This window comes from Cuculus canorus, chromosome 3, assembly GCF_017976375.1.
Source record: "Cuculus canorus isolate bCucCan1 chromosome 3, bCucCan1.pri, whole genome shotgun sequence".
NCBI classification, from domain to species: domain Eukaryota; kingdom Metazoa; phylum Chordata; class Aves; order Cuculiformes; family Cuculidae; genus Cuculus; species Cuculus canorus.
Window position 1 is genome coordinate 64,839,896 of NC_071403.1, and position 16,517 is coordinate 64,856,412.

Consider the following 16,517-nt stretch of genomic DNA (forward strand, 5'->3'; position numbering starts at 1 on the left):
TTGAGATTTCACAAGATATATTTGCAATAACAAGGCAAATTGCTTTTGAGCACCCTTAAATGAGATCTGTATTACTGTCTGTCCTGTTGTAAAGATCTCAAATTTGACAGTAGAGTGGAGTAGGGCAGAGGAGGTTATGAGAAAGACAACATAGCTGCCAGCAGTCATCATCCTGCTCATGAGTTCTTTTAGCCTTTTGTGAACAGACACAATCTGCAGACCTTAAGGACACAAATACTTCTTATTGAGAACTGACAGGAAGAACAAGTGTGAAATTTTTTCCCTGACCTTCTATTGAATGTAAATAATAGAGCCATAAGTAAATAGTTTTCTTTGAATCAGAAATTTTGACAATCGAAATGACTTCTTTTAAGTTTTATGTGCTACACATTTAACAGGATAGCATTTAATACGGAGTAATAATAAATACATGGCAAATTGCGGTCAGGCTGGCTTTATTTATGCATGCAACCTGTTCATTTAATTTTCGATGGATAATTTGGGAAGTGGAACATTTAACGCTGCTTGGTTTTGTTGTTTTGCTTTTACCTCAATCCTCTATTCATGAAATTCTTAATGTGTATTTTGAACTATAAACAATTTTTTCTTATATGTAACTTTTAAAATCTGTATCTTCTTTCCAAATTCAGAGTTGAAACCGACTGTCCTAGAAACAGAGAAACAATGCACAGATGATGTTCAGCGGGTACAGGTAAGATTCTGACAGAAATGTTTTATGTATAATTTTATGAAACGCTTGGAAAAGCAGTACTTCATATTTCTGCACTAGTTTTATGTACTGAATCTTCTGAAGGCAAATACTTGCAAATGTGGTTTTGATTCTAAATTTTTATTTCTAAATACTTCCGTGCTCCATAGTGTATCTAGTTACAGACATTCAAGGTTTCTGCTTGCCTAATGTGATTTCTGTGAAATGTTATTGTTCGCAACACTCAGAAGTAAGTTAACGCTTGGTTCTGGAGATCTGATCATGTTACTAAGGGACAGCAAGAAAAGATCTGGTTATATTAACTAATCTACAAAAGTTGATGTGAATAACGGTGGCAGAGGGTTTTTTCTGTTTCTCCACTGAAAATTATAGGTAGTAAATCAACAGATTTAGGGTAACACGATGAACTTCAAAAGGAGATAAAATAATTACTGAATGGTTCAAGCATCACTGCATTGAGCAGCATTTGTGAAAACAATCGGTGATTTGCTTTTGAGAGAGAAAATAAGGTATGCCTAGCAAAAGGTGTACAACTTGTCATTAGACCTGCAAATTTAATCCAGATTCAATCAAGTATTTTATGAGCATGAGTCAGGAGAGTAAGTATATAACCTTTATGGCTTTTGTCGTGCTAAACAACATTAAAGAAGAGTTCTAGTCAGTTACCTAAATTCTTCTACCACCATAATTAAGAGCATTTAAAAACTAGAATCGATTAATTGAAATATCATAAAATTAATCTACATTTTAAGTTTAAAATAAAATATGTTGTTCTGTGCTATTTTTGTATTTCAGTCACCCAGGTTTCAGTAGCATTGCTTTTTCATATTTCTTGTGAAAAAGAACTTTTTCTTTTGCTTCCAGAAAGGTATTACATGTATGGAGCTTATTTAATCTGTCTCTAGGATTTTAATTCATTACAAGAAGCAACCTATACAAAACTTCTTTACTGGAAATGTAATTAAGGGAAATAGGCTCGTGCATATGTGTTTTAACTAAAATAAACTTATGCTTTTGCTATGAGAATGAAGATTGACCAGTAGTGCTAGAGACTATGATTGCTGAACATGTAGCATTTACTTCAGGTTGGAATTTTTTTTTTTTTAATTTTTAAAGCTAGCCTATTATGTCATCCAGTTACTGAATTGCATTTGCTAGTATTTTTAGAGATCCCCATCCCTCTTGCTAAGTGCTGATCTCTGTGACAGCGACATGAACTTATTCCGTTTTGCACTGTTATTCATCAATGAAGAGCAGAAATAACTGTTGTGAATGTATGATCACCTCACTTGCAGAAAGTCATGTCAAGCTTTTGCTATATTATGTCATCAACTTTCTGGTTCATTTTGAAAATCGGAGTGGAAGTTACTTAATTTGAGGAACTGTATGTGGATAAAATGTTTTCATGTGTTCAAACTATTTCTGTACAGTCCCAAACAGCTGAGTGTATTCTACCTATCGATATCTATACCAATCTATATATCTATATTATATAGAAAGTTGAATGCTCATTGTGTTTGTAGATAAATTACTGCAGTCAGATCTTTCTTGGTGTTACTAGTACTTTCTTAAAGTAATAAAATACTGTGAAATGTTTCTGTTGGAGATCTAGTCTCTCGTATTCTTTGTCTAGATTGTCCATAGCTTTTCTTTCTGAAGAAAGCAAGCATTGGCTGACGCTAGCCAAGTAAAATATTTTTCTCTTTTCTTTTGATACAGAACAAAGGAAGAGAAAACACTTGTGTAAAATTTGAAAGCAGTCAGCTAAGTCAATTTGTAGGCTTCTTTCCTCCTTTCCTGGAAAAAGATATTTTCTACATGCTATTAAAATAATTGGAGATGGTGGATATTGACATAGAAACAAAGGCAAATGTGACATGAAAATTTATCTTGCTTGTGATAAGGATTTAACTGAAAGATTCAGAATGATTCTAGACTATAAAAACAAGTAATACACACACACAGAGCCTGGACTCTTCACTTTTCCACTGGAAGGGGCTTTTCTAAATACATCCTCTCCATTTTCTTACCTTTGCGATGTTAGGCATAACTTTCATAATTTGCTACATAATTTCCTTAAGTTCTTAGGACTGCTTTTTGAGTCCAAAATAACTAATTTCTAAAAATTGCAGTTCAAAAAATGAGAGCCTGGAGATGTGCTTGTTTTTACTTCAGGAACTGGTAAGCAGGGAAAAAAATAAGAAAAATTGTCAGCCGTTTCAAGTCCTGGGTTTGAAGCCCAGAGAGTGGTGGTAAATGGAATTAAATCTAGTTGAAGGACAGTCATAAGTGAGCCCCAGGGCTCAGTGCTTGATCCATTTCTGTTCGATAACTTTATCAATGTTCTGGATGAGGAGATCGAATGTACCCTTAGTAAGTTCGCAGATGATACCAACATCAGAGGAAGTGTTGATCTGCTTGAAAGTATGGAGGCTCTACAAAGGGATCTGAACAGGCAGGCTCAATGGGCAGAGACCAACGGTATGAGGGTTAACAAAGCCAGATGCAGAGTCCTGATGAAACAGGGATGTAACAACCCTGTGCAGCACCTCAGGCCTGGGGAAGAATGCCTAGAAAGCTGCCTGGTAGAGAAGAATCTGTGGGTGTTGGTTGACAGTGTGCTGTATGGGAGTCAGTGGTGTGTCCACGTGGCCAAGAAGGCCGATAGCATCTTGGCCTGTATTAGAAACAGCGTGGCCAGCAGGACCAGGGAAGTGATTCTGCCCATGTATTCGGCACTGGTGAGGCTGCATCTTGAATACTGTGTTCAGTTTTGGGCCCATCATTATAAGAAACACATTGAGGTCCTGGAGTGTGTCCAGAGAAGTGCATCGAAGCTGGTGAAGGGGCTGGAGGACAAGTCTTAACAAGAAGCGGCTGAGGGAACTGGGGTTGTTTAGCCTGCAGAAGAGGAGGCTGAGGGGAGACCTTATCACTGTCTACAACTACCTGAAAGGAGGTTGTAGAGAGGTGGGTGTTGGTCTCTTCTCCCGAAAGTGACAGGTGATAGAATGAGAGGGAATGGCCTCAAGTTATGCCAGGGAAGGTTCAGATTAGTCCTTAGGAACAATTTATTCACTGAAAGGTTTACCAAGTACTGTAAGAGGCTGTCCAGGGAGGTGATTGAGCCACCATGCCTAGAGGTATTTAAAATACAGGTGGATGAAGTCCTTAGAGATATGATTCAGTAGTGGACAGGTATGGTTATGCTTGATGATCTCAAAGGTCTTTTCCAACCAAGTGATTCTATGATTTTGTGCCAAAGGGGAGCAGCAATGTCTGTTTAGTTTTCCTAGTACAAACAGAGAAAGCTGTGCTAGGCCCAACTCCTTTAGTGAAGGAAAGAAGAGGAAAGTTAGAAGAGAAAAATTGAATGTCCTAATTCAGAAACTCTAGTATCAAACCTAGTGTTTAGATTTGACAGCTGTACTTTTATGCAAGAACCAATTTCCTTTCTGTTTTCCACTCCTGAAGTTTTCTGGTGCTTTTGTGACTTCCTCTGAATTTTTGCTCAGTTTTCAGGTTTGCTTGAGTTTGTTTACATGTTAGGTAAAAGCAGAGTCTTAGCAGAAAGAAAGAAAAGAACCAAAACAAACAAACAACATATTATAATGGTAAAATAAGTATATGAAAACTAGGTTTTGGTTAGTAGTGGGACATCACAGAACCAAAAATTTAAGTGGTTGGAAAGTCATTTAAATTCCTTCTTCTCTTATATGCCTTATTATTAAAATATTTTAAATTTCTTCCTTTTTTAATGTTTGTGATGAGTGTCTATTTTGAGTAACACAGAAATTTAAAAAGAAAGCCTTCATTACGTTTATTTAAAGGTCAGCATCCGGATGTAATGAGTTCTTCATGCCAGCGACAATGACTCTGTAATCCTCTCTCAGGAGATGAGGTTTTGCCATACTCTTCCACTTCCTAGCAGTTTGATTATGAAATAGTTTAGACTGAGTATATTTACAGCAGAGAACCTTGCCATAAAAAAAATTTTATGCCTGTAACATTTCCAGCTTGGTAGTTCACTTTGGTTTGGTTCACCTCATTTAAAACAACAAATAATCCCTCGACCAAAATTGCATGCCTTCTTGGAATGCCATGTACTTCAACTGGTAGTAACAACCAGACAAAATTTTGGCAGTTCTTAGGCACTGAAGACAGATTTATGCTACATGATCTATTGGTGTGTTTTCCAACAATATCATAGGGAAACAATGCTAGCCTCAAAAACCTTAAATTACAGGCCACATTTTGCCATGTTGAATATACTTTCCACTTCGAAAACGTTGTAAGTCTTGGAGTGTCTCTTTAGAGTATTCCTAACTACCACAGTGTGCTGGTAACCCTTTTCTCAGTCTTTCACTGGGGACCTTTTTTCTTACTCTAGTCTTTAACTACATATTATTATAATTCCTTAGGGCAATAACTTACTGATATTTGAAATGTTCCGATTCTGACACTTAGTAATACAAGAGAAAGGTGGTAGAAAACTCTGAGATAAATACATAATCAGTCTATTGAGAAAATGTAAAACAGGTGGGATTGGAATTTATTTTTCATTATTATAATATCACAGCTAGACTTGGTCTTGGAAACATGCATGCTGCTCAGAACTCTTAAATAAAATTTCAGAAAGATGATTCTTCACAGGCAAAGGCATGAAGATAAATGCAAGATTTGTCTGAAATGGTGAAACATTCTACTTCACAAACAAAAAGATTAAAAAAGGAGGTTTTTTTTTTAAACCTGTTTTCCTTTGGTATTGCGTGGCTTTTATCAGGGTAGAGGCAAACTGTATATGAAACTGGTTAACAACTGTGTTCAAGAAAAATTGGAAGAAAATTGGGAACTCTTCCTTTATGAGTTCCCAAACCATTCTGTAGGTGTGACTTTTCTTAAACTGCTTTATTTTGCATGCTCTTTCTTGAGATATTCGTTCATTCAAGACACAATGAGCCTGGGAACATGTGCCACTCCTCTTCCTTCCTTCACTATTTGCCAAGTTACTTTTTGTAAGGAGGAAGGGATGCCTTGGGGAGGCAATGAACAGTTCTTCTAGGACAATTATTTCCTACAGAAGTTCTTGCCTTGTGCAAAATAAAGCCAGGCTTGCAATATGTGGTGTGCATGAACTTATGTTCTAACCGTAGGACCAGTGTGTAATGTTAGAACTGGGGCATGTTAGCTTAAAGCAGGTGGATATTAGGAAGCATATGTGGGCAGATAATGTTTTCTTGTTAGCTTTGAAAATAAATTATGCATTATCAAAAATACCTAGAAAGGAAACAAAATCTGTGTGAAGTGAGATGATGGAAACCTTGCAGAAGACATGACTGCTGCTGTCATAGGAACTGCGGAAGTGCAGAGCATTTTGTTCAGGAACCGAAGGGGAGTCTAACCTCTGTGGAACTTTACTGCCAGATATAAGTAAAAATGAAGTATCCCCTGTACTTTATGTACATATCCATGAAACACAGTTATCATGCAGAATTCCCAATGTTATTGATGAAAATATGTCTTGCATCCTTAATATTAGAATTTACTGCTCAGTTTAAATATATTGCAATTTTCAGGTTTCTTTTTGGTTTTTTTTTTTTTAGCAAGTCTAACAAGCACTAACGGATTTTTCATATTCTATAAGTCTAGCAGATTAATTAATTAAACTTTTTTAAAATAGGAACTGAGGTCCTCTAGAGTTGGAACCTCAATGTAATTTGTAAACAGATATTCTGTTCCAGTGTGTTCTTCCTACGTGACTAGTAGCTGAACTTTGTGATTAAAATATTGTCTTGTGATAATGTCGGGATTTCTTAGTCCCTGAGGGTAGGATGAGACCACAAATAGAAAGATTGGAAATGAGGGAAGAAGTGTTTAATTCGAAAGCCTGAAAAACGTCATGAAGAAGTCGACATACTCAGCCACTAGATGGCAGTTAAGTATTTTTGAATGGTCTGCCTAAGATACTTCTAAAGATCGTTCCCGACGGGGGTCCTGCAAGCTACTGAGAAAGCAGTTGTTTTCTGGTGGTTAATAAGTTAGTACGTAAAAAGTATGCACTCTTGCTGTGTTTAAATTTGACCAAGGTTTGGTAATCTCTCAAAGATACGAAAAGCGTGTCCTAAAAATAATAACAAAAATTCTGAAACATTAAATCTTTAGAAAGTTCCATTCTATCATTGTTAATTTTAGACCAGTGAAGGGAATGCATTTAATTTGGTCTGCAAGACTTCTGGATGACTGTCTTTGTAGTGATAATTTAAAAGTTTTGCTACTGAGTTACCATCATTTAAATAGAGGTCAGTTTTCTGTTGGATATGAACTTAATTTCTTCAGCCACAATCCTGAATCTTTTCCATTTAGTTCTGATAAGGAAGAGATTTATTTTTTTTTTTTCTTAAAAAGGGGATAATGTATCTGACATAGTTTTTATCAATTAATTGACATACATTGAATTTAAAGCATATACCTCATATTTAAATAAAAATAAATAAAGTAGTATAATATCTCAAGCCTGTGTGGTGAGAAATAAAAGCAGTTAATTCTCAGAACGAATGTTAGTATTTTGTATTGTACCCAGACTTCACAATACTTGGATTTACTTCCGTTGTTTTGCATGAAGGCAATATTTGCTCCTTTAAAAGTAACAATACATTGGTATACTTTTCAGTGGAGCAACGATAGTATATTTTTGTGCCCTTCCTCCTGGCTATGATGAGACCAAAGTTTGTTTTGTTCTAATCTGTGGCCTTGATGTTAATGTCAAGATGAAGTTTCACTTATATACTCATTTAAATTTGAAAAGCTCTTTATTCTGTTGTTTCTCTTTGATACATGACATGCTACCTCAATTATATCTCTGAAATAACATAAAAGTCATACAGCTGAATAGACATTAGGAGGTCATGCTGTCCAATCCTTTTCCTTCCAGCACCCCTAAGCAAGGCTAGCTTAGAATTTTAGTTGTTTTTCTCAGGATTTGATTCACCTCTGAGGATGACTATGTGGTAGAGCTAATATATATTTCCTGCTTTGCCTAGTCATTGGTAAAAAGATAAGTCTTGCTATGTTTCTGATGTTGTTTTGATAACAGCTTAAGGAGGTGAAAATGTGTGTTCTAAAAGCATGTACATTTCCTGTTAGTTATTCCTATTTCAAATACTGCATACCTACCAGCACTGATTAAAATTCACAAGGAACTGCTGGTTGAGTTCCTGTGATTCATCTGATTTCACAACTTCTACATTAGACTTTTATGAGAATATGGCACAGCATAACATAAACTTTGCATCTTGTAATAATAAGCATTCTAAATTTTCCGTTTTATATTTAGACACAATCAGACAGACTTAATTGTACTTAAAATGACAAAGTCTTTGAAAAATAGCACCAGCCTTAAGGTTTGGGCAATAATAATGCCTGAACCAGTGTGCTTGCAGTTCTATCCAATGGAAGTTGACTTTGGATTTACAGATTTCCTTTTCATCTGTCACTGATGGAAAAGCAAGGAGAAATGAGAGTAAAACTGAGGAACTTATTTATTTTAAGCAGAATTACTTGATGGTACTTAAAATCCTTTGCTATAACGTAGGAGACTTTCTTCTTTTGCAAGACAGGAATTAGTGTATGGGATAGGGCTTGGACAGAAGAATTACCTCTTTTCTGCCTGTGTGTGATTCTGAGCACTAGTATGAGCCCTGTCACTTCTCTGTGGAAGCAGTGTCTAGAAATGCATAGTAGACATACACTTATTGGAATCAGAAATTTACCTTGTTTTCTCTTTCCTGCTTTGACACCTTGCTCTTATTACTTGTAAAATAGGTAAATCAAGAGAGTGGTGATCCCAGCTATGCCTTCCTGGTTCCAGCAAAATATATAGTAGAGCTGTATTTAGTAATTATTAAAATACAGTGGTTTTATTTTTCTTAAATTCTCTCTCGAAAACTAAAATCCTATTTCAATGAAAATCTATACACTTTTAAAATTTACTTTAAATTGGAAGTTTGATTATTTCTATATGAAATTCCTCTTACCTTTGAGATAGAAGTGGAAACAGGTTTTGTATATTCAATGGTACCATACTCTATTTGGATAGCATAGAATATTTCAGGTACTATAGTATTTACCTACCTTCTGAACTTTTTTTTAAAAAGAACTCAACAGAAATTGAATTAAGAGAACAGATGAAAAAATCATATTAAATATCAGAGCAGCATGGAAAAGCGTGTATATATGTTTGTGTGTATGTGTGCATGTGTGTATATATGTACAGACAGATGCACATTCCATAAAATGTGTCTCTGAAGAGTCACTGAAAGAAAATTTCCTATTCTGACATTCCTAGCAGGACAGGCTGATCTCATTTGTCAAGTTGGCTTAACCTATTTGAGAGACCTCATCTAGTCAAAAGTAAGTCATGTTCTAAAGCTTAAATTCTTCTTTTGTTTCTCTCAGCATAAAAGATTAGGTAGTAGTTTAGTGGTGTAGATCCTGAGAATTTACATATGACCCTGTGTGTGAAAGAGAGTCAATAAATTCTTTTCTTAGTGAAAATGAATGTTTCTTTAACTTAGAATTATCTAACGTTATTAAAACAAAAAAAACAAACTGCAAACAAATCCCAACCTCCAACTAACCAGAACTACTTGATATTGCCACACATAAATGAGAACATAAAAGTAAAAGGGAGAAGAATTTCTACTATTTGAATACAAAACAGGATAACTGGTTTAACTTTTGCTTACAATCAGATCAAAAAATAATTATCATTAGTTTCTTCATTTTAAGGTGGCAGAAGTAAAACCAGTTAGATCACTGTTTTCTTTTCTATATTTTTAAATGAATATTTTTATTTGTTCTGTAGACGGTATGACAATAGGTGTATTCAAAGCCCAAAACTACTGCTGAAAATCAACTCGCATATTTCTGAATATTTAATTATAATAATTTGTTTTCAAATTCAGCTTTTCCTGAAGAAGCAAATGATTTTTTTCCCCCTAATGTATACAATACCAAATAATTTTTACTTAACCTCTCAAAATGTAAAGCTCATCTTTTGGTGTTTGATTGTGATTTATTTTATTTAATATCCTCTTGCCCAAAATTATGCGATTTTGCTTTTAATATAGCCTTCACACTTTCAAAGAGCTAGAGAAGCTGAGTGAGCATCACGCCCCTGCCTTCAGCATGTTTGGGGATACACAGACTACTTCTGTCGTGAGTAGTAGGCTTAAATTTCAGGGCAGTGAAGAGTATTCATCCTTTTCTACAAGGATTTATTCTTACTGTGGATATTTTTTGCTTTTGTTTATTCCCTGCTGAAAGCCTGAAACAAAAGCAACATGTGAACCTCCCATTTTGTGGTCTGGCTGAACTCTTGGATAAAAAGGGCAAGTACTGTGTAGATGTATCGTACTCTGGACAGTTGCTTCTCAGGATGTGGTAAAATTCACCTGGAAAATCATTACCACTTTTGATCTCCAGTACTGGACTATCAGGAGAAGAAACTAAAGATGTTCTGTGTCCTTCAGATTTCAATTATGAATGGTTACATTTTGGGCAATAAAATCCTCACTGTTATTTCTAGGATAGAAACTAGTATAGTTTCTGTATATAAAGAACACAGAAACAATGAAAATATTTTACACAGTGACTACTTTCCAGATGCTGGTCCATCTCAAGCTGAATTGAAAATCAAGAAAGGACCTGGTGTGCAAAAACAACTCCTTTCTCTAGTATGCTAATGTAGTAATGTTCAAGGTATGCCAGATTTTATTTTTTGTTTTAACAGAATGAGATGGATGGTTGCCTTGGCCCGGATACATGGGAAAAATACTCAAACCTATTCGGCTTATAGGGAAAATACTTTAAGACAAACACAGGCAACAGAAGCAAGGAAGTGATCCATCACGTGATATTCATTTCAATAAACAGCCAAAAATGTTGAGCAGAAAATAAATCCAGAACAGTTTTTATCACAACTTTTAAGGAAATCTGTGACTCTTAAGGTACCCATTCCTTATTGGATTGCTGGTATAGGTGGCTGAACTTTAGTTGTCTTAATCTACTGAAAGACTGAAGTGCAGCTAATTCTACTCTAGCAGTCTCTTTGTAATCAACAGCAGAAATAGACTGGAAAAGGTCATATTAAAATTAAAATTTAAAAAATTTAATCTCTCTCTTTTTTTCTTTGCCTGTTCTCACTTGCATGCTTGTTTTAGTGAGTGATAGAACAGTTAAACCAGTTTTGGGGCTAAATGAAGCAATATGGAGGGGTAGACCTTTTTTGAAGTCTATTGTTTGCTGCTGTAGTGTTTCATGCATCTCTAATAATGAAATTTCATATATGCTAGGAAAGAATCCTTCAGGGCTTGAGGGGAGGGACGTTTTGAGGTGTGTGTGCTTTTTAGTGTTTTCTAAATAAAGTAGGTCTAAAACTTCCTGGGCAATCAGGCTGAAAAATGCTATTTGTGCAGGCTGAAAGTAGTATTATGTGAGACGACAGTAATTATACTTGACTGCTGCGTAGTTCCTAGGATGGCCAGTGGTTCTGTGATATTTTATCTTATCTTGTCTGTAGTCTACAAAAATTCCTTTGAGGTTCCTATTGGAGCAGAATTTGCACATAACCTAAGGATATATTTCAGCTCAGTGAAGAGTCTTACAACTTACAGAGCGAAAACTTTTTCTGTCTTTGCATCTGAAGTTTGGGTTATGGGTTTTGGTTTTTATTATTTACTAAAATGGGAAATGTAAAGAACTCGGATCTTATCCTCTGAAATGCACTTAGCCCAGGGTTAAGGTATTCAAACTGTTCAGGAACAGAAGTTTCAAGAAACTGAATCTGAACAAAACTGTTTTCTTCTGACTTCCAGCTTTAGAAGGTGGCATTTGTAATGCATGCATTGTTCTTCGAACATCCATGCTCCCTGCTAATCCTGTGTTTGTTTATTTCAATTGCAATAATTATTGATTTCTTCATGTAATGTTTGCTTGGGTTTTTTTTTTTTTTCTGTTTCACATGATAGGTTATGGCAAAACCTTTCAGTTGATTAGACATGTCCTAGCTGTTTAGCTTAGGAAGACTGAAATAGTTCCAATGCCAGCACAGTGCAGGCTGGTGTGATCTGTCTATTGCAGTGAATCACTATGTGAAAGCTTAGCTCACATCCACCAAATAAAATTTATTATTTCAGGCAGGGCAGTGCATTACACTATTTCTATTCCAGGGCATGCTTGTTCAGTGCTATCTTGGGGAGCTGTGTATCAAGTTTCCTTGGGGTTGTAGGAGGAAACGTGGAGTGTAGCTTCAACTGTTGTGAAAATGTATCTCCTCTCTCCCCATACATGCACTTTCAGTATAATCTTCTCAAGAAAGATTTGATCTTGTAGTCTGAGTAGGAAACTAGTATTAACCCTACTCCATCAGCAGTTTCCCCTGATGCCATTTGCAAGCTTGACAGATTTTGATTCAACATTTACTACTGTAAAACAAAATTGTTGCAGTGGGCTTTGAGGATTAAGTGAAATGTGAGTATTAATTAGATAGATGTTAGTTTGTTAAAATACAAATCAAGTGTCTGTCAATACTTCTCATTTGACAGTCGCTGTAGCACTGAAAATGCCTGTTAATATGTTATGTCTCCTTTCCTTATGATTGATCTGCAGTTACAAGAAGCAGCTTTGAAAATGAGACAGCTTTAAAAAGATAAACCTGAACAGAGATCACGGTTCTTTGTATTAAATTCTTACTGTGGCACTACTTTGTGACAATCTGTGAGTGTGCATACTGAAAAATTTTTCACTTCGTGTAGAAAAGTGGCATTTATTAACACAGCAGTTAGAAAGAGCATCCTTACAAGTAACTTGAGGCTGCTAGTACAACCAAGTGTTGATTTACTGGAAAACCTGAGGAGTCTGTAATTTTGCCATCTTAGTCCTGTTTAACTGTATGCTTCTATTCCTTGTGCATGCTTGCAAAGAGGTAGCAGCATAGGCACTGAATCATAACTTCTGTTGTAGACAAATCAAAAGGTTAATGTTTTGGAAGAAAACCAAGAAGCATAATCCTATCATCTAAATATGAATTCTACCCAGAGAAGAGATTTCATGACACCAAGTGACAAATTGCTGAAAATGATCAAACTGCTGATGCATCTTGTTGGATTCTAATAGCATAAGGCATTAACATCTAAAACTAAACTGTAATGTGTCTTTATTTTGCAAATATTCCAAAATTACCATTAAGAGCCTCCATTATGTTTATTTGCTGAAGAAAAAGACACAGTATGGCTGTTCATAAAGTATGTAAGTGAATGTAGTTTGAGATAGATATACATAAATATACATAGATTTTGGCAAATATATAATAGATGTATATAATATAGACTTATATATAGATATACATATAAATGTGTGTATATATATAAAAATAGATATAAATAAATATGACTCACATATATATATATGTATGTGTATACATATAGACTAGGGCTAAATTTCAGATGTGTGAGTTTCTTTCTACCTGAAAATTTAGTTATAGAAGGGTCTGTAGGTTTCATTTACTCATCTGAGAAACAAGGATGTCAGACTCAGCAAAGAAGGCAGCTGCAATCTGAGCTTTTGCGTGTTTGGAGGTCCTGCACGTTTTCTATCTATGCAGAGCGGCTTTATGCTAGACAGCTGATGTGCACATGTGGAAAACTTGACAAGGTTGGAATGAATTGGATGTAATGTATGGGCTTTTCATACTTCTTCAGATCCAAGTGTACAACCTTTGTACAGTAAAGCCAGTGTTCCTGGATCAGTCAGATACTGTATACCTGCGAGCCTATCAGTGCAACACTTACATAGTTAGGCCAGCAGTTCCAGGTTGAGCATCCAGCTTATGGCACATGGAACATATACAGTCTGTTTGAGAAGTGCTGGGCACCGTACTACACCCATAACACCTCTGGAATTTTTTTTCCTGCTCAGATCTTTCACGCTCAGGTCACGTGGATAAAGCAAGGCTTAAGCTTCCACCTTTCTTTCTTTCTTTCTTTACAGAACGAAGACTGTTCCACAGTACCTGGGTCCTGGGTAAGAACTCTAGGCAAGACAGAGTTCCCTCATATCTCTTTTAAACCCCGTAGGTTTCTGCTGTGGAATTGTCCTTTGGATTAAAAATAAGCCTTCTTTTCATTATTTTTATCTGGGTCTTCTGATTCTTGTCAACAGCTTTTGACCATCTTTTATATGTGTGAAAAATTAAGTCTTCCCTTGCTTATTCTTCTAAGAAAACTAATTTTAATTTCTGATTGGACTTGGATATATTTAGGATAGTGGAGACTTTCTGTGGCTTATGTTTGTTTGATACAGCCCTTTCTGATTTAGAGAGATTTTAAACTTCTTGCTGGGGGAAAGGCAGGAATCTAATTAAACTAGTCTGACATCATCTTAAAAGTCAAAATGAAAAATATCTCTATTTATCTAAAATATAATGACTGAAGCATATAAATCCTGAGGCTTTATTTTGAGTTTTGTTCATTTGGTTTTTAAACAAAAAAACCCCTTAATTATGAGATTTCCTCTCGATCCATATCTCTGCATTCATAGCAACGTCTTGTTTGTTCATAGTATGCTTTTTCTGTGAAAACCAGGATATATTGATGATTCTTAGGTAACAAGCCAATAGCAAATCACCAGGTTGTTTGAAATACCTTGCCTCAAGGACATCAGAAAAAATCTTTCTTAGGGCACAGGGTAAAAAGTCACTTTAATTCATAAATTCATTTTTGTTTCTTGTCTGAATTGCTTAAGCATCTCACCTGATTGCCCATTTTTTTAAGCTTTAAAAAGTACTTCTTCTCTTGAAGGAAATTTCATGATCTGCAGAATAAACTTTGTTGTAAAAGAGTGAATTTTAGGTTTTTTCCTGTTGTTCAAATAGAATTTCAGGATTCAAGAATTACCTCTTTTTCTTGTTAAAAGTTAAATCCAGTCACCCAAGTAAACAAGTTTTTTTTAAAATAGTGAACTGTTCTGATGTTACCCATTATTAAAGCTAATCGCTTCAGAACAACCTAATGTCATGTCTAATCCTGTTGACTTCAGTTTGCTTGGCAGGAATGAATTTTCCAAATTCAGATAGGGTTGGGAAGCTGTATCTTCCATAAAACCCATGGTGGAGTGTAGTTGCAGTGTAAAATGGGAGCCTAGGAGAGTTACAGTCTGGGGAAAGTGGATTTGTTCTCAAATAACTGAAAAGTGGTGTGTGGCCTAGATAATCCTAGGAATATATTTCTTTTGATAATGTTGCCTTCTGAAGAATTGATAGGTGCTATTATTGTATTTGCAGGTGACAGGTATAAGGATAAAAGTAAATGAGCCTAAAGGGTAATAAAATATTATCTTTCTCCTTTATAATGAAGATCTTCAAAAAAACTGCTGCTGCTACAAAGTATTGAGTATTGCAGGAAACTAAGCAGATTGAAGTACCATGAGGAGTCTGTAATGGAAATATACAGTTTGTTAATGTCTGCTGTGTTCATTTCTTCGCTATTAATTAAGTTTTTTTGGTGTTCCTTTCTCTGTTTTACATTTTTTTTCAAAGTTTGGTGGGGAGAACTAGTTGTAATCCGTAACTTTTGCTTCAAACTGCTGTTCCAGAAAGTTCAAACAACGGAGGGGATTGTAAGTTCTGATAAATGTACTTCAAAACCAAACAATATTTGGTTTAAATGTAGTAGTTCCCATTTTACTTCTGGGATTGCTTTAGGACACTTGGGAAACCAAGATAAACATGAAATTGAAATTTTATGGTTGAAAACCTGTTCTGCTCAGAAACAATTTTTGAAACTTTAATGAAATATATTTTATTAATAGTCCCTAGCTGGAAGTTAAAACTTCATTTTCCAGAAAGAAAAATGACTTTTAAATGTTTCATGTGTCAAAGGATGAGATGAAAAACATCATCTTCCTGAAACAAATCAAGGCAATTAGTATATCAGGTATTGTATGTTTATTTGTAGGCTTCTTTACAAGACCTGTAAAATTTGAACATTTGAAAGACTTTCTATGAAGTAAGCCTACAATCTCATCCATGAAACTTACGATTTTAAAAAAGGCAACAAAAAGGCACTAAACTTTTTTTGCTGTAATCCCTTGGGAAACCTGTTGCATGACAAACTTAATTCAACTGAATGCTTGAAGTGCTGACCAATATTTCAAATTCAGAGAAGAAAAAGTAGTACTAAAAAGGCCATGCATGCAACTAGAAAGTAATAAGTTCATTATTAAAAGATTTTGTGTTGTAAAGTCATGCCTGTTCTGTCTGCTCTTCAACTTTCCTGAATAAGCACAAATGGATTTTTTTGGACTACATTTGGGAGTTTTTTTGTATCTTTTGATAAAAGCACATATCCATCAAATTTAGTAGTTTGTTAGTGGTATTTATTTAAAGATCTAGGAATTACTGTGCCATGTAAGTTTAATGGTTCCTCCAGTCAGTCTACAAAAAGCAGGATCAGATCTTTCAGAGAAAGATAAAAAAATGTGGAAACTGTCAAATTCAGAATAACCATTCGAGACAGGAAGCTTTTCTAATGTTACTCACTCACAGTCTGTCACTTAGCAGAGGAGTTTCAAATTTTGGGTGGGAAGAAAGTTAGTCTTTTAGTCTTGTCTTACTACTTTTCCTTCCCAAGCATGCTGGCTGTAAAAAGCACAATTAGTCTGTTCTGAGATTAGCTGTTTTCAAAAAGTGTGCATATGTTATGTTCTGCATTCCTAGTCTGTACTGTATCAT

The 16,517-nt window shown here is 35.3% G+C and overlaps 1 protein-coding gene across 1 annotated transcript in view; it reads left to right on the forward strand.

Moving 5' to 3' along the window:
* FMN2 (formin 2) overlaps window positions 1-16,517 on the forward strand; it is a 169,288-nt gene that overhangs the window by 50,039 nt on the left and 102,732 nt on the right. The window contains exons 5-6 of the mRNA XM_054062984.1: window positions 651-712; window positions 13,778-13,810. Coding sequence (XP_053918959.1) covers window positions 651-712; window positions 13,778-13,810 — 95 coding nt within the window. The remainder of the gene's footprint in view (window positions 1-650; window positions 713-13,777; window positions 13,811-16,517) is intronic.